The sequence below is a fragment of the Anarrhichthys ocellatus genome, unplaced genomic scaffold (genome assembly GCF_004355925.1).
Source record: "Anarrhichthys ocellatus isolate YVR2014 unplaced genomic scaffold, GSC_Weel_1.0 scaffold2, whole genome shotgun sequence".
Taxonomy (NCBI): domain Eukaryota; kingdom Metazoa; phylum Chordata; class Actinopteri; order Perciformes; family Anarhichadidae; genus Anarrhichthys; species Anarrhichthys ocellatus.
This window is the reverse complement of record NW_022280032.1, coordinates 12,130,875-12,148,888: the sequence shown is the minus strand read 5'-3', so window position 1 is coordinate 12,148,888 and position 18,014 is coordinate 12,130,875. Positions and strand designations below refer to the sequence as shown.

General features: G+C 41.4%; 1 protein-coding gene across 2 annotated transcripts in view; it reads right to left on the bottom strand.

Moving 5' to 3' along the window:
• sema3ab (sema domain, immunoglobulin domain (Ig), short basic domain, secreted, (semaphorin) 3Ab) overlaps positions 1–18,014 on the bottom strand; it is a 39,834-nt gene that overhangs the window by 6,043 nt on the left and 15,777 nt on the right. Inside the window, exons 2-14 of one of the 2 annotated variants that reach the window (XM_031858775.1) lie at positions 17,155–17,498; positions 9,350–9,510; positions 8,855–8,917; positions 6,193–6,312; positions 5,070–5,160; positions 4,159–4,278; positions 3,208–3,350; positions 1,327–1,441; positions 1,137–1,206; positions 880–1,024; positions 540–759; positions 219–310; positions 84–125 (exon numbers count right to left, since the gene is read on the bottom strand). In XM_031858775.1, coding sequence (XP_031714635.1) covers positions 84–125; positions 219–310; positions 540–759; positions 880–1,024; positions 1,137–1,206; positions 1,327–1,441; positions 3,208–3,350; positions 4,159–4,278; positions 5,070–5,160; positions 6,193–6,312; positions 8,855–8,917; positions 9,350–9,510; positions 17,155–17,272 — 1,500 coding nt within the window. In that variant the 5' untranslated portion in view covers positions 17,273–17,498. Of the gene's footprint in view, positions 1–83; positions 126–218; positions 311–539; positions 760–879; positions 1,025–1,136; positions 1,207–1,326; positions 1,442–3,207; positions 3,351–4,158; positions 4,279–5,069; positions 5,161–6,192; positions 6,313–8,854; positions 8,918–9,349; positions 9,511–17,154; positions 17,917–18,014 lie in introns of those variants that run through there. The other variant, XM_031858766.1, reaches the window with a different exon arrangement.

The following is an 18,014-nucleotide window of genomic DNA, read 5'->3' as shown; positions in this document are numbered from 1 at the left end:
TCTTGATAGGAGCTTAAGATCTCCTCTTGGCTACTGTGCTGCTATAGTTTCATTTTACAGGCTATAAGAACGAAAATCAATACCTGTTTTGTTGAAAGTTCCATCGCTTTAATGGCTGTTGGCTCCTGCAACGAAGAGGAAATGCCAATAGAATAGATTGATTAGACAACACCCGCTGATTCTGCGGTCATTCTTTAACCTTTAAGAAAATAACCTACTCTGAAGACAGTCATTTCTTCCAATAGGACTTCTTCCAGGTCATGCCAGGAGCCTCTGGGGATGGATACCACTTTCAGTATCGTCCCCATGTCTAACACACAAAGGAAGCACACATGATGCAATATATTATAATAAAGAAGTAACATCAGTAACATATTAGCACAATATGGTAAATTATCATATTGTTTGGGAAATGAGATATAATATTAGCTGAGCTAGTAATATAATATAACATAATATACAGTATAGTATAGTACATAAATAAAACAGAATGGTAGGCAATAGAAGGTCAAATTGACAGTATGTATTTAAATGTATACCTGTGCCTATGAACATGACGTCGTACTGGCCATCTTCTGCTTCTACTTTGTCCACCACTATCTGGGTGAACTGGTAGTCCACATCTGTTTTGACTATGATTGGTCGATTGTTAATGGGGTATACCGGGTTAAACATGGCTGGGTGGCTTCTGGCAAAGGTTACGACTTCATCAGGAAGGTCCTTGGTTGTATCAAACCCTCCAAACGTCTTGCTTGGGCACTGTTGAGAAAAAAAAGATAACCGTTACAAGAAGTGATGATGTAGGACATAAAGTAGAATTAACTGTCAAGCTCAGGTCACAACACACTGACGTCCCAGTTCATAGTGTACTGCACTCACTGTGCCAGGCCGTGGGTAGGGAACACGTCCCTGGAAGGGCACCCACTGATAGTTGGGTCCATCTCTATGAGCGTAAGGACCGAGGAACACTCTCCTGATGTCCGCCATGCTGTACATACACACAGCTGAACCTTTGAAGATGTTGCTAATGGGGCGGAAAGAATGAGTCGGTTAAGGAAAGGTCAGGGTCTTGTTGAAAACACGGCTCATGTAATCAGTGATTACAGCCAAAACTATTTCCGTGTCAGGCATCGTACCTGGAAGTGGTAAATACTGCATAGATGATCGGGCTCTTAGGATCCTTTGTGCTCATGAGAAAAACATCCTCTGAAAGTCAAAGAGAGGGCACTGTATATTACAGACACATTCACCGCTGACAAGATTGCATTTCATCTTCAGGAAAAAAATTTGTGAAACAAATTTCAAGGTGTGGGAACAATCACTCACGTAGTTCATCAAAGTGTGTGTCTATTCCATTACTGCCAGGCACGGAGCAAATAAGTCGCGCCTTCAAGAAGGTGGTCCACTTATTTACCAAACTCCTGTGACCTCCCAGGTCATTCTGTTGGCCAGATCACATGCACAAGTTCAGCAGTGAAATTCATTTATTTGGAACTCACAGAAATATTGAGACAATTGGTCTTTTATTTTCTACAGTTTCTTTTCCTCCTTTCAGCGTATACTAATATATCATAGTATGTTGAAACAACTTTCTTTAAGTTTTTGTATTTATATGCAACTATATGTCTGTAAAATAAAAACAACCATTGGCTATATAAGGTTGATGGAGGACTTGCATTGCCTTATTTCATACTTTCCTACTGCTGAGCTGAGAATATATGCTTCATTACCCTCTGGTTAAATGAGGTGTGGCGCTTCCTTGCTGGCTGCATATGGAGCATGAGAACTGCCTACCCTATGCAATGAATGGGCTCAGTTTCCCCCTCTTACGCCTTTTAGAGCATACTGTAGAGTTGTCATTTACAAAACAGACATGGAAAAATATGAGAAAGCCCTTCAAAGTTTGGTTAAAGTACATTAAACTTGTAGAACTTGTGTATGTCCAGGCTTATCAATGAATCTTTATAGAAAGCAGATCAGGAGTCTGGTAAGCTACAGCAGAGAGTAACCAGGGTCTTACCGGCTCAGATCATGAAGTGATATCGCTATGATAATACACTGTTTCTATGGTAAATGATTGCATTTGTTGGTCATATGACTATGAAAACTTGTGAACCGTCTTCAATTCTCTTTAAATTGACTCATTCTTTCCACTAAATACATTTCAACCTTACACACGAAACACTGACAAATCAGTGTTTACGAAATACACTGGACAGTATATTTAAAACAGATTAAGCAGACTATATGAAACATAAACCTTTCATTAATTGTGATATGAGCATTTCAGTGCCAAATGCGCTTTCTCTTAATTACTTAAGAGGCTTGTCAACCAAACATCCTATGAATTTCCAATGATAAATAATGGATATTTAGATGCTGTAAAGAAACTAGTTTCTAAAGTACTCTATGTCTCAGCACACACCCTAATAATATGTGTCTGTGCGCCTCACAATATGTTTGTTTTCCAGAGCAACACAAACACAGATGCACAAAGTGCTGGCTCATAAAAACATATCCCAGTTGGTGTTGATTTATGACAGTAAATAAGAATGTGTCCAAATATGCACAGGCCATAATTAATACCACATCTTGCGAAATGGATGGCTTGTCTTTTGTCGAGCATAGCAGATTCCTGGCAGACTGGGTAATCAGAGATTATGACAGGGGCAAAATATGCAGCTAAATAGGCGGTTGAGGCTGGACATTACTCGCTGATCTGCAGTCAGCCTGGTGGATTCCTTCTTAATGAGTAAGAGTAGAATTTGGAAGGCGAAAGCTGATACAAGACCAGTGATTTAACATAACCATCCCCCGGAGCTAGAGGGTGTAGCAGCCCCAATCAGTGCCAAATGCCTGGCATTTGGATAACAGTGCTGCCATTGACAGCATCTTTGCCTCTCAGGTTCTGGTGACATTTAACATTTCTCTCAGGTTTCTGTCTTCAGGGGCTGATTGTACCACACACAACAAAGCCCACTCTTCTCCAGGCTAAAAATAATCACAGATAACAGCCCCTGAAACCTGCCATTATGAAAGCCACTCAGACACCCGTCAAGTGTTTTTCCAGATACAGAAGCTGTTTCACATTATGTCGGTGTAAGAGTGTGAGTGTCTTTGTCTGAATTTCCCTTTGTGAGAGCCAGCTTGTGTGAGTGCGTGCTTGAATGGGCATGTCTCTATGTGTTAATGTGTGCATATGCGTACTTTGCAGAGCTGCCCGATGCGAGCGTGTGTGGCCTTCCCAGCGTGCTCTCCGTCCATGGCGTTCTCTTTGAAGAGCAGATAGATTTTGTCATCTTCTGGGTTGTCGCTCTCTGGAATTAGATGAACGCCCACAAACCTGGGATCTGCAACACATAGAGAGACACACATTTGAGATGAAGGAAATCAAGGTAAGTATCAATTAAGTGGTTAAGTTCTAACTCAATGTGTTTCTTTTATTAGTCATTTTCAAAAAAATGTTTAAGTGCCTCACAATAAAAGCATTTAGTATTAAATATCAAACAGACAGGGTAGTAAACACAAGAGCAATAAGGACAGCAAATGATTGGTAAGCCTTCATTTAAGAGAGGTACTCAAGGGCTTCACCGTGTAGAGCCTGTTAGGTAATAACAAACGTTTTATGTTGAATGCTAAACTCCACCTGCAGCCAATGGAGAGAAGCCAACACATACGTAATGTGCTTCTTGCGCTTTGTCTTTGTTAGAAAACAGGCTGCAATAGTAAGCCATGCAGAAAAAGCAGTATTATAACGAATTACTAAGACATAGTTGTGAGGACACAAACGCATGGATTCATCTCTATTTTCAAAAGATAGAATATGTTTCTGACATCAACAGAATGAAGAAAAAATAATTCCCAGAGACAGCTGCAATGCTGTCCATCATGTTTGACAGGTAAGTACAGCTGAGTGTCATCCCCATAAAAGTGGACATAGATATTAAAAGTATTAACATAGAGGCCTGATGGTAGCATATAGAAAACAAGAGGAAATCCAATGTGACAGCATCAGTCTTGCCCTCACCAACTGACATTTACAATATTCCAGATAATAAATTTGAGTTGATTGCAAAGTCAAGGACCCAAAAAGTATTGCATATTTGAAACTACTCATGGCTATGAAAGTTAACCGCCGATTTTCCTCTTCTCTCTCACCATTTAGCCATCGGGAGTCATGTTGCTCCGTCCTGATCGGGTGATGCTTTCCGAGAGTGCGAAAGATGGCAAAGTCCCGCCCCATGAAGTCAGCTGATGTCCCAGCATACAGTTCTCCATCTACAAGTAAGAGGAATGAAGTGAGTTAGTTTAGTGCCACCGGATGAGGAAACAGTCTGAGGTGATTTCTCCCCAGTGACCCAGGTGTAAAAGTCTGAGGAATTGTTCAGGGGCTTAGCAGTACAGGTACACATGGAGTCCTGAGAAAATACAGACAGGGATGGATGTGATGAACATCAGGAGTGTGAAATTGACATTAACACAGTAGGCAGGCTGAGAAGGGAGGCAAGGGAAGGGTGAATGGATGGAGAGACACATGAGGAGGGACAGGACAGAGGTGTAAGACAGGGGGTGTACATAATAATGGTGGTGAGAGGGGAGAGAGAAAGAGGAGAGGAGATGAAGGGTGATGGGCTGGAAAATGGCCATCTGCTAGCTTAAACAGTGTGATACAACACAAAGTGACTAGCAATAATTGGGGGTAAAGAGGAAAGACACGCTCACGTCATTCTGCTTTATTTGCAAAATATGTGGATTCAGTACAAAGAAAGCTCAATAAAGCGTCATCTGCCATTCACGCCCAGCACTTAAAGGAGGTATATTCAGATTGAAATAGAGTTTGCAGTCGTGCCAATGAGGGGTTCCCAGTGTGTAAATACAAACCACAGAGCTGATCCACTGGTAATGAATGACAGGGATGCCCAGTTCTGTTATTCACGTTTACTTAAAACCCTATATATCTTCTGAAATGAAAGAGCGAGGCTGAGGGTGTTTTCAGGACTCCCATGTTTTTATATGACCTTGATCTAACACACAGAAGAACAGCACAGCGTATCCGGTCTTAAACTCACCAATTAGCATGGAGGCAGTGAGTAACTTGGGATCATAGGGACTCTTTCCTCGGCCATTTTCTATAAGAGGCTCCAGTTTGAACACACTGTCCTGGACATGGAGAGACAGAACGTTAAAGGAGTTGTAGTAAACTGTCAAATACAGGGGCGCACATTATTTTCAGGCATTAAGGAGGCAAATTACATAGAGAAAAAAGAGTTGCTTCAGTATAACTGGAGTTCTCTCTGGGGAACCGGGTTTGCTGTGACATCCAAGTTGGGAGAACGTTCTGGTATTTTATGCAAATGAGCATTGTAGCAACCCACAGAATCCAACAGAACACAATTTGGACACAGTTTCAGTCAAAAAGCTTACCAAATGTTTCATAGTAAATCACAGCCAAATGTAATGCAAAAGTAAAGACATTTTGGTTTTGAATTATACCTTGATATGCATGAAATAGTTTGTTTATGAAGCAATTAAAAAACATTACGTCATGCCATGCAGTGTGGAAAACATGTTTTAAAAACAAATAGATAAAGCTGAGGACATGTGTGAGATTGGTGCAGTTTCCCCCTGTTATATACGCTGCCAGGAACGGATGGAGAATGAAAACAATAAATCCCATTACTCTCTATGATTTGATGACCTCGACACTCATAGGATATCCATCAGATGAATTACACGTACATTTCTAGGTTATGATCTATATACAGCAAATAGCTTTTCTCAGAGATATTTCCTGCCTCTAATTGTCTGTAAATAGCCGTCTAATGAATAAGAAACGCACATAAGTCTGACTCAGTGACATTTGGAGGAGAAGAGAGCAATTTCCTTTGCTCCTACTGAAATGAACACACACACACACACACACACACGCACATACACAGCAGTTTCAAATTAGAGTGATGATTTGAAAATCCTGCAGACTATGAAACCCTGTGTGTAATTGTCCATATCATTTTGCTGAATGAAACCATTTGTATGTGCTTAGCAAATCACCAGAGAATGCAATCACACCCGACTACACATAGTCCTTCACAACTTTAAATACTTAAACTTTATTACGATATATGAAAATTGGGATAGCTTTTATATTGTAATGCTAACATGCATTGTTGTGTTTGACTTGTGTGCCTGTACCTCTGGTTTCTTGCCGACCTCCAGGTAGGAACAGACAGGGTGGAAGGCTCCTGTCCCGCACACATAGAGATGGGTCTGGTTGAACGGCTGCAGCACCTTAATGAAATTTGAGCACTCCCTCTGATGGACCAGAGACAGAGAACAGATTAAGCTGGATGGATAATCAACCGTCGACACAAAGCTATTTTATATTCACAGCTTTTTCTTTGGTGCCACTGTCGTCCAAAAGCTAGTCGTGATAGCAACTGACATTTGGGTCAGTAAGAAAGTGGTGAAACAGCTGGATAAATAAACAGGTCAGACTTCACTAAGAGCACAGGTCACAGAGGAAAATCCCACACTTATAGAGAGAAAAACTCTCATGATAACAGAGAGCCAAGCCCACTGTAATCTACTGTAATTCTCTGGACAATGGCCTCCATAAACTCTGCTGAGTAATACTTCTGAAAATAATATTATGACCAGACTAAGCTTTATTATCCATGACTTTGTAGCTTTTTTGACTTCATCGACACGCACACGCTGCAGTGTTTCTCTCTGAACTCGGTGACATCACTGTTGGCCTCAGAGACTTTGTGCACACGTGCTTTGTAGTTTCCCATGGAAACTACAAAGCCCATACAAGAGGGAGTTAGACCGTAGAATAACGAAAGAGCCAGTCGACAAAAGTCAACCACAATAATCCTACTGTTTACCAATCACTGTAATGCAGGCCAACGCTGGCTTACTGTCATTCTGTCAGTGGAGAATACATAAGTGATGTTCTCGATTCTGCATTGTATTGGGCTCTTGTGACTTTGTTTTATGACTATTGTAGGAACATAGGCATAATTATCACAACAGGCATCTGTATTCGTTGGATGCATTGCTACGTTGCCATATGGCATATTTCCTCGTGCTCTGGCAGCACGTGCCTGAGCAGACCTGACCTCAAACAAAACTGAATGTGTCATCACATATTCAACAGAAAAAAAAAGAAAATAGTGCCACAAATTATGCATGACTAAGTTCATCTGGCTTCAGGTCATCAGCACATAGTAGCCTCTGTTTTGCGTAAGCTTTTGTTGCCATCTAAGCAGCTGTCTTTGCCTGCATTTAAATGCCTGCGTGCGTGGGTATATCTGAGTAATGGACATCATTGTTCCAAGAAATAACACACTACTGCAAGTATCTGCATAATCTCTTTGCACATTGATACCTCGCATACCTCTGAATCTGTAGAAAGATGATGCAGACAAGAGGATTCAAACCATACAAGTGTGTCCAACAAATCTCAAGAATTTGTTGCAGATCCGAAGAACTGAGCTCAAGACCTAAATGTGCAGCAGAAAGCTCAAAATATGAATATTAAGCTTTGACAGAACATTATTTTTCCTTTATTCTGCTAGGTTATGGGATTTTCATGTTTGGCATTGACCTGCAATAGCTGCAGCTTTCTTTTTTTCTCTTGTGGGTCACACCTTTCACACCCATCAATCTCTTTCTTTCCCCTCAGCTTTATCTCTTGAAGTGTTTCCTTGCAGTACATCAGGGGACATCAGCAGACTCACTCTCCATCTCTCTCCAGCTCCCTATAATTCTCACTCTGCTTCGACTCTATAACAGAAAGACCACCCCTCGGGGCGCCTTATTCATCCACGCCACGATGTTTACAGAAAACACACAAAGGACTTCATGGTGCTTCAAATCAGCCACACATAAGGGCAGGAGAGCTTGGCCAATGCCCAGGCAGCAAACTGAGGCACAAACAGCATTGACATGGTTTTAGATTCCAGCATTTTGCCTTCGGCTCTATTTGAAAATAGAATTCATAACACAGCTTGCAGGGAGCAGAGACAACCTCTCAGTGTGTTTACACAGAGCTTCACCACATCATACAAGATGCTTTAAAACTGGACTCGGTCACAGGGAGATGTGATTCTTGGCCTGTCATGCAAAGGTTGAGTGAGGTAAGGAATCTGAAAATTCCCTGCATCTTAATGGCACAACAGCATTTTTTTTTCTTTTGTTTCAGATCCTCAATCTTCGAAGCTCATCGAATTATTCTACGATTCTTAGCCTAAAGAAATAAATACACTGTACAGCTTTGGAAATCTCAGATGATTAAGTGTGTGTGTTTTGTTCTCAAATATATTACTGTAGGGCACAGGATAAGAATAATGCACATCATTATGTAGTTTAGGGAAAGCTTTAACTTTATTAGTTAAACTGACTGAGACTGAAGACTAAACTCCTAATAGGTCCAGTAGGTCTGGCAGAAAGCACAGCAGTTTCCCAGGCTTCACTCTATTAAATGGAGTGCCCAGAGGCTTGTGATTAAGGTCAAATGGTGGTCTCAGTCTTGGGTCTGAGATTATGACCAGACCTATGGTGAGCTACAGTAGGCGGTGAGTTGTCCATGTGACAGATTGAATATGTCAACACAGTGGAATAAACAAGCTAAAAGATAAAGAAAAATATCATATTGTTGACGATTAAAATGTCATATATATGGAGCACACATGCCATGTCATCCCAGCCTCAAGTGAGGTTTTACTCCCAGACCTGCAGAGTTGCCATTCTTTCATAGCTCAAGAGAACAAAGTCCTTTCATAAACATCTGTGGGAGTGGAGGGGCAAAATGCTGAAACCTACTTGCAAGATGAATGGTTTTAGCTCTTACCGAGATATCTTTTCCTGCCCACTTGCATTCATCTCTTCTGGTGGGAGAAGCCAGCCAAGGGATCTGCAACACAAACACAGTTCCTGTGCATGTTAGAGAAGAATCAGAAGCCTCCTCGAATCAATTTAACAAAGTGAGTCAATACAGCTACTGCTTGTGTGCACGCATGTGTATACATGCAGGTCACAATGCGATTTGTTATCCACTTTGTTTCAGTTTACTCCATTATTAATCCAGGTGCGCAGAGAGCAGCTAACATGCCTGGCACAGCGTGTGATCGTGTGCGACAGCCCTGGTCTGAAATATTAATGAGGCTCTTTTCTGTAGAAACAGAAAAGAAAGTCCCGAGATACCTGAGCCCCTGACTGGCACTCTGCAAGGAGACGTACACTCAAGGCAGATATTAAGTCGGTCAGAAACTAAAACAAACTTAAAACCATGATGAATTATTAAATGGGTGAAGCCACCAGACAGACAATCAAACAACGGTTGTACCTGTGCGTAGTCTCTGCTGATATTGAGGAGGTTAAAGGAGAAGATGTGGTCCTTGGCTCCCACAACGAGTCTTCCTTTCTCCTCGTCCAACAGGAAGGTGTGGTAAGCTGAACTGTTGGCCAGGCCTTCAAACGTCACAAGGTTGTTGGACTCCAGCATGTCTGCAGATGAAAAATGTAAGGAAAAGTGATGATCAGCATAATATGATAATCACTTTGTGAAAATCATAGCAACTGTGGGCAGCATAAAAGAAAGAAAACCCACCAGGTCAATACTTATTTGGATAGTTCATTACATTTCCACGGGTGTCTGAAATACACAGCCTTGGTTTGAGAAAGCTTTCCACATTTCCAACCACTTTAAATTTCTGTGACCACAGGTTGACCTCTCCATTCACTAGTCTGTCTGCTCTGCTGTAATGTTCCACATGCACTGAATAAGTAAAAGAAAATGCTACATTGGTTTTAAAAATATATAAATACTTTTGTATAAATGTTGTAGCTTCCATTACTATTACAAAATCTGAGGACTAGAAATTGTAAAGCTTGACGAAGCACGGCAACACATAGTGAAGAGCCACCGCCAAGCCAAATTGGACCGGGCAGGTAATGCCAGCACTGGTAGCCAATGATCAAACTGTCTGCATGGGGAAGTGACCTTGACCACAGCAGCCAAGCAGAGCTTGTTACACTCTCAGTGGAAAAGTGGGAGGAATATATAATGTTATATAAATCTGCTAATATTTCGTAGTCCAAACTGCAGGATTACTCTAAACCACATGAGCTACCCGGATACGTTACCATGGGCTACAGCTCACGTTTTGCAGTGTAATGCAACGGTCTGCCAAGTCTGGCAACTAAGGAACATTTGCTTTCACAGCGGAAAGCCGAACTTGTCACAAATAGACAATGAGGATCTCATTACCGTAACGACCTCTAAAGGTGGCATTATGACTATGGCATTAAAACACCTTTTGTGTAACATGTGCGTAAACACACACAAACACATTCATGCTCCGTCCTTCTCACATTTTGTTCTCACCCACAAAGTCTGACCACACTATGACGCCCTCTCATTGACCGCTCACACAAAAGAGTGGAGAGTTATGGAGCAGAGGAGAACTGCTTCTGTTGGTGCTCTCTCTCTCTCTCTCTCTCTCTCTCTCTCTCTCTCGCTTACTCTTTCTCGGGAGTAAATAGCAAACACGTTCATGAATGTTTTAGCAAGGAGAATGTCCCCTCTCTAAAGTGTGTCAGAACCCGAGAGAGTGAGAAGCTGTACAAGAAAAGAAAAATTGGAAAAGAATCTGCTTTTACTCATTCATAAACTCTCATATTTTAATAAGAATTCAAAACATGGATCTTGAAAGTTGCCCAGCAAATCTAAAAAATCTAAATGCATTTTTATAAATATGATATCCATCTGTAGGCTACTTAAGTCTATTGTACAAGATACACAAGAACAGCTAAAAAACGAAATGAGAAGAGTAACACAAGCTGTAGCATCTAAAGAAGACAACAATGGGGACATTTGTCATTATTTATTCACTATTTACCATTCACCTGTTGTTAAAGCATAAGGGGTGAATAGTATATAGGATATTGTGTTTTATGGAAATACTTATTTTATACATACATGGTAACAACAGGAAGTGTAAAATCAAAAGGGCGATGAGATAAATAGAGAATAAAAAGCTGGGTTTGAAAAAGGAAATGTGTTCAAAGTTGAGGAAACAGCTGTGTAAGACAAAGGAAAAAGCAGAGAACCTCTTTGCTCTCGTTAAAAACGTCCTTGTCTTCATGTAACATTTTGGCTCTGGCACTGAGACCAACACAAACCTTTTCTTCACTGACGTACATGCATATACGTGCATATAAACATCTACATTCACGCGAATGCTGTGTTCACATGTACGCACACATGCACACAACTGTACACACAGGATGGTAACAGACAATGGGTTGACTTTGGGGTCTTTATTGCCATTGTTTCGGTGAATTAGTTGGTTTCCTGTGCGGATTCCTGGACAAATTTAAGTATAAACTCATATAGTACTGTGTGAGCCAGAGAGAGAAGTTGACATCTAACCCTGACTTAATGATTCCATGAGGATTTAAAAGTATTATTGTAAGTCATAAAGAACAGATAATGAGACTTGTTCCAAACCCAAAAGCTTGTAAAGACATTACGTAGCAATGCAGAGTTATCCATTAACACATAACACAATTTAATTTATGATCCAATAAATGTGTCCACACATTACAGTATAAACTTGTATCATGCATGTGTATTTATGCGTCTATAAATCACAGACAGATTTGATTTTTATTCGGGGGATTTTCTTGCAATATTAGATACATTTTCTCAAGGTATAATTTGGGTTGCACATAACATAGCCACTGTTTGAGAAAGGAAAGAAGCTCAATGTCATAAGAAGTTGCAGTGAAATGATTTGCTTAGTACAGTCCATGCTGTGTCCCAGATTTATGCACCGTAGTGACCTTGGTGATCAATCATTAGTGTAAGCCCTTCACAGACAGCACAATGACATTCGCCTGCTACCTCTGACCCTCTCTCACCTGCACCAGTGCTGCATTTGTGTGTGGGAGAGAAAGTCAAAGACAGAGAGAAGTCATCCTTCACATACAATTGTACTTGTGCTCCATAGAATTAGGGGATACTTATGGCTTTGAATATTGTAGCAAATTGAAACTTATTGCCTGGCATCCCGCAAGGTAATTTTACACACACACACACACGCATGCACATTGAAAAGAAAAATGCCAATGGTGTTTATGTGTAATTTGTATATAATTAGTTTATCTAAAGGAATGATACACTTGTTATATAAACAGCAAGGTGTCAAGGAGCTGTAGGGAAACTGCACAGACGTGATGACTGCACTTCACTTCTCCTAAAACCACATCCATGTATGAGAGAATGGAGAACAGCATCACCACATCCACCCACCACAGAGACACACACACACACACACACACACACGCACACACACACACACACACACACACACACACACACACACACACTTCTCTGGTTTGTGAAACTTGTCTATGGGAGTAGTGTCCATGGCAACAGACCATTCAACAGAGACTACTGCTAAGTTATTAAAAGCTATTCATCCAGAGACAGATACTCTGTGGGTATTGTGTGTGGATCTGTGTGTTTATGGAGCATGCTCTGATGTGTGTTGTTGGAAAGAAACAGGATGTTTCCAAGCCAGAGGCAGTGGCCTATACATGTCTAAACTGGTGTGCCCTCTGGTTAAATATACAATGGGTTGACACCCTGTGCATGGATAAAGCAGAGCTTGCTTTGCTCCCATTGATCCCGCAACTTCTAACGTTTTTTTCTGCAAAATGGTTTCAATACACTGGTAGGTCTGTGACAAAGTGTTTTTTATAATAATAATAATAAGTCTGTAATGTTGTGCTGCATAGAATATTCTTGGCTGTATTCAATGAGATATCGACAAACAAACAGGCAGAAAGACAGAGACACAAAGACAGGTGGATAGGCAAATGTATGGCCTGTAACAGGTGTCAGCTGCTGCCCTGCCATGTTTTACGGATTTTCTCTTTTAGCCCGTAACTGTTGAAGTAGGGCTGTTAAGAATCCTCATGTTTGGTCCCTTCCTTTGTCATTCTTTTCCTCCCCCCATTTATTTTTGTAAAAAACTATTTTACCAACTATCCCCTACCCCCCCTCTTTCATCACTACTATATTCTGCTATGACGAATTTGTGAGTTGGGACAGAGAGACACGAAGAGGGAGAGGAAAAAATGGAAAGTGAAAGAGAAAGAGAGAAAGCGAGCGAGAGATACGGGGGCAGATGGAATGGATGCAAAGAATCAACAGTCCCATGTGAGACTGATAAAAATAAACTCTTTTACCCTACATTCTCCCGGTCTTTCTCATTCTTTCTCTCCCTCAACTGGAGGGCACAGAGAGTGTTATCTGAGTGCTTCCTCAGAAAAAGCAGAAACACGTTTTAACAATTACCCACGTGTGGCCGCACTGTATATGGGAACACTGACATTTGGCCGTGGTTCAGCAGCCTCACTGACTTCATATGGCTGTGTGTATGATTGCACACTGACAAAACACAACGTATCACTGTGTCACTTTAAGTGTGTACAGTCACTGATTCATCCACACCTGAGGGAAAACACCACTAAGCTCCACCAGTCAAGTAATTTGTTCAGTGTCAAGCAGAAATGCAGGCAAACACCCTCTCAACCTCAACTCTCACATATTACAGGCTGGTCTGCACACTTGCCTGGTTTGGGGTTAAAGGCGATTGCTTTAGAAGATATTTTGCAATAACATTTTTGAGTTACATATGTAAACATAAACTTTATTAGAATCCCAACATATATACAAGACATTTGACCTCTACATTCAACCCAGTCTAAGCAGGAGCAGTGCGCTGCATGTGAAGTGCTCGGGGAAGAACTTTAGGCTCAGTGCCTCCCTCAAGGACACTTCGGTAGGAGCCAGGGATTGAACCGTCAGCCATGTTGCATAAGGACAACTCGCTCTACCTGTTGAGCTACAGCCGCCCCTTTTATGTCATCTATGGCTGGGCAATACTTCATTTGCCATCTATCATCATATGATATGATCCTTCTCTGTAGTCAAAATGTATAATTCCATGCTAATCGTAGCTAAAACCTATAAGTAGTTGCTGAAATGTTGTTCTGTCTAGTGTGATATATCATAGTGGTTACAACTTAACTGCATTTTAGTTTGATCATTTTAAATGTGATTTTTTTTATACATTTGCCATATTGTAATTTGTATTGATAGTGGAAAATGTTATTATTGATATCGTGGTATTGATTTAAGCCCTTCACAAAACACTATGCCTGTTTGTCAGCCAATAGCTGTGAGCAGTGTCTATTATGTAAGCAGACGTATCTTACTTTGCAGCTGGTACAGATGACGACTAAGTCAAATGACTACAAAGATTCCTCTTAGAGCCCCTAGAGGAAAAAGTCAAACAAGAACTGAACACTGCAAAACAAATCCTGAACATGCCTGCAGTTAGAGGGAAACAGAATATTGACAACCTCGAGAAAACCTCCAAACATCCAGCTCTCTAAGTGTAGAGGATACCTTCCCATGGCCATTCAGAGTTTATACTGTCCACACCCCGAGAAACCCAACTTCACTCCGAAGATCCTTAACGTGCTTATGGATTAAAGGTCTTTAAGAGAACTTCTCCATTCTCCAACTCTGATTAAAAGTATATTCGCACCACAATGAAAACACAAGAATAACACAAAAACAAAAACAGCTGAATGTATGACTACTACGATGAGGAATTTTGTAAACAGTGAAACCAAAGGGGTTATTGCTGTAGTTTCAATTTTCTTGGCTCTTTTCCTCCTTGGTATTCAAGAGTAAGAATTGTGTTGTGATGCTTGTGAATGCATTTGCCTCTGTGAGTGTGTGTGTGTGTGTGTGTGTGTGTGTGTGTGTGTGTGTGTGTGTGCGCGCGCAAGCTGTTGGCTCTGATCATGAAAGGGGTGGACAGGTCGAAGTGAAGGAGACGGGAAGAGAAGGAGTAATTTTGGCAGTACACACACTCGCATCCTATAAAACTAAAGTACCCCCTTCCCTGGACAGCAAACTACATGTGCTCTACTTCTTGTGCCCCATAAACTTGCAAAGCCATATGGATCTCTGTTTATTCCTTGAGGATTCACTTACCCTGGGGGTGTGAATCAATCTCCTTTCAATTGATGTCAAAGGATAACATTATGTGAAATTACTCAATCTATAGTGCTGGGGTGCACTGTAAATCCACGGCCTCCCACTATCTCATCATCACCCCGCCACTTAGTTGTTGATACAGTTGGACCTTAGCTCTTGTTTAGGTAGCCATGGGGTACCATTGTGATCTTTCCCCCTACTCCACTGCCCTTCTGCCCCTCAACCCTCGCTTTCAAAGATCTGTTGGAATCTCCTGTGGTTCAGCGAGAAGTGTGTGTGTGTGTGTGATGGCGGAAGTTGGTATGTGTGCTTCAGAGAGTCTAACAGTGTGCATTGAGGGGCTCATACTGTGGGGGAGCAGGCTGCTGCTCAGGTTCACGCCTTCGAGATAAACACGATCATATGAGTTAAGTCATCAGTAGAGTAAAAAACATGTTCAAATGTGTGGATGCCCGCACCCACACACATTCATTTGGACACACAGAGACTTTCCCAGTATTCCCAGTGACCTGTAGGGGTCAGAGTTCCTTCACCTCAGAGTCCCATGTGTCATGGATCAGATTTTCCCCACTCAGGACTGGACAACTTCTCAGGCTGTCTAAGCAGGTACTGCTCTGCATCATATGATTCCCTCCTCTCCGAGAGTAAATCTGAGTCTGCTTCACCTGTCACAGGGGTAATAAATAATGTATATGATGATATAAATGATTCATAATGCAATAATCCCATGTCACTTGCCTAATGGGACTTACAATGGATAATGTTTGATAAAATTCTACAGTATGAATAATATTTTAACCACGTTCCAGGCATGAAAATGATACCTGCTCGCTATCCTTTGGCTAGAACTCCTCAGCCAGATATGGTGCCAAATATTGTCCCCTCCAGCCAAAATGCAAATGAGGTCTAATGGAAATATTGAATGTAGAAATGACCAAATAACCAAACTGGCCAGGCTGCAACCTGAAGGCCTGCCTTCTAATAAAGATATCACTGCATGGGCGTGTTTCTCCAAACTGACAGCATGTTGTTTTAAGTGACTGAGTCGCTCACAGGTATCATTAGCTAACTACAGATGGCCATACATTTATGTGTGTTTGTGTGTGTGTGCGCACGCTTGTGAGTATAATTATGGATCTCCCAGTGCTGAGCGAGAAAATTTCTCTTTGGGAAAGCCATCTGCTGAAACAGAACTACACCATTCATCCTGAGTATAATTACCATGCAGGAAAGAACGGAGCGAAAAACTGACATCCAGTAAAAAAAGAAAAGGGAGAGAGGGATAAATGATGCTCAACTGCCAGGGAGTCTATGTCTGGCAACACTTTTCATTGCAAAACTGATAACAACAGTTAATCAAAACAGGGACAGAGAGACAGGGAGAGAGAGTGCATCAGGCAAAGACTTCTGTTATAAAAAACGAGTTAAGATACATTAGGAAAATCAAGTTTCTTTCTCTTTTTGGCATAATGTAGTGAGCTTTTTCCACTAATTACTATTTATTATTCCCAGCTGATTGATTTAATGAAACCAAATTAGTACTATTTTACTACACTGACATGAGGTTTCCATGAAAACAACATATTTTAGTGGGTTTTTTTCCAGCAAAAATGAAACATTAATACAATATTTGAAATAGTGAACATCAAATGGGAAAGTGATCTAACACCATACAAAACAGATTTCATGTTCAAAAACGGATTGTAACTAGCTGACTAAAATCATAATAATAATAAAAAAACAACAGATATGAATTATTCCATCACACAAGAAGCGTACATCTGATAAGTCATAATGTTCTACTTGTTTCATCTCAGTTGGCTTTGCTGGTATTTTTTACAGATAATCAGACAGAATCTCTCTGCCTCACAGGGACATAGGATCTGTTACAACTTCTATAGACAAGCTTTTTTTAGTGACTTTATCGGCACACCACATGTGATTTGGGCTTTTAAATCTACATGATCAAGAGGCAAGGCATTAGGACATAGACTCTAATTCAGACCAAAGGTCTGAAACGTTTAGAGATTTACAATTTGTGACAAAATGCACAAATGCAAGGAACTCACCTTTATAGGACAGTTTTAGCCGGGGGACGTTGTTCTTGGTCTGTTGGGCTCCGCTGCCCTCTATCCTGAGCAGAACCAACCCACACAGCAGCATAATGCTGCCCCAGAGAGAGCCCATGGTCCTGGGGCAATAGAGGCCAGAGAGGTCCTTTAAATACACGCCTCCAGTGCGGTCAGTCTCAGATCTGGTGTGCTAGAAGAAATGTTCCTGTTGTCCAGCGATTATGAATAAATGCTGGTGGGTCAGTCCAGACTGGTTCTCAGCAGGTCTCCCCTGCCAAATCAAAAACCCGCTCCAGGGGTCAAAAGCCAAAATCAGAGTCCAACTCCAGTGGAGACAGAACCTGCAAAGGAGAGTTGGGGGTTACGCGTCAATGTCACTGCAAGATAGCCTCCCACACCAGAAAGTCCAAGGTAAAGTGAACCAAATCAAGCACAAAGACGAGATCTTCACCGTACTAAATACGAGGAAGAGTGAGAGGAGCTGGTTACGACTGCCATAGTTTTCTGTCCTGGTACCTAACGAGCATGCAGCTCTTTCGAAACAGCCATCCACGTTGTCACTGAGTCTCTACCTTTTGCTTAAGAGAGAAAAACAGGTCCAGTTTGTTTCAGCTGTTAATCCAGTTTGCTTCGTGAACACAATCTGCGCTGACTCTCTCTCTCTCCCATTCACACTGATTTTCTGTCTACCGCTCTGTCTACTCAACACTGCTCTGGACTAGTTTAGCGCCACTCAGCGCAGCTCTGCCCTGTCCCCACAGCACAAGACACAGTGCAACTGAGAACAGCTGAGGCAGACAGTATAGTCATAGAGAGAGAGAGAGAGAGAGAGAGAGAGAGAGAGAGAGAGAGAGAGA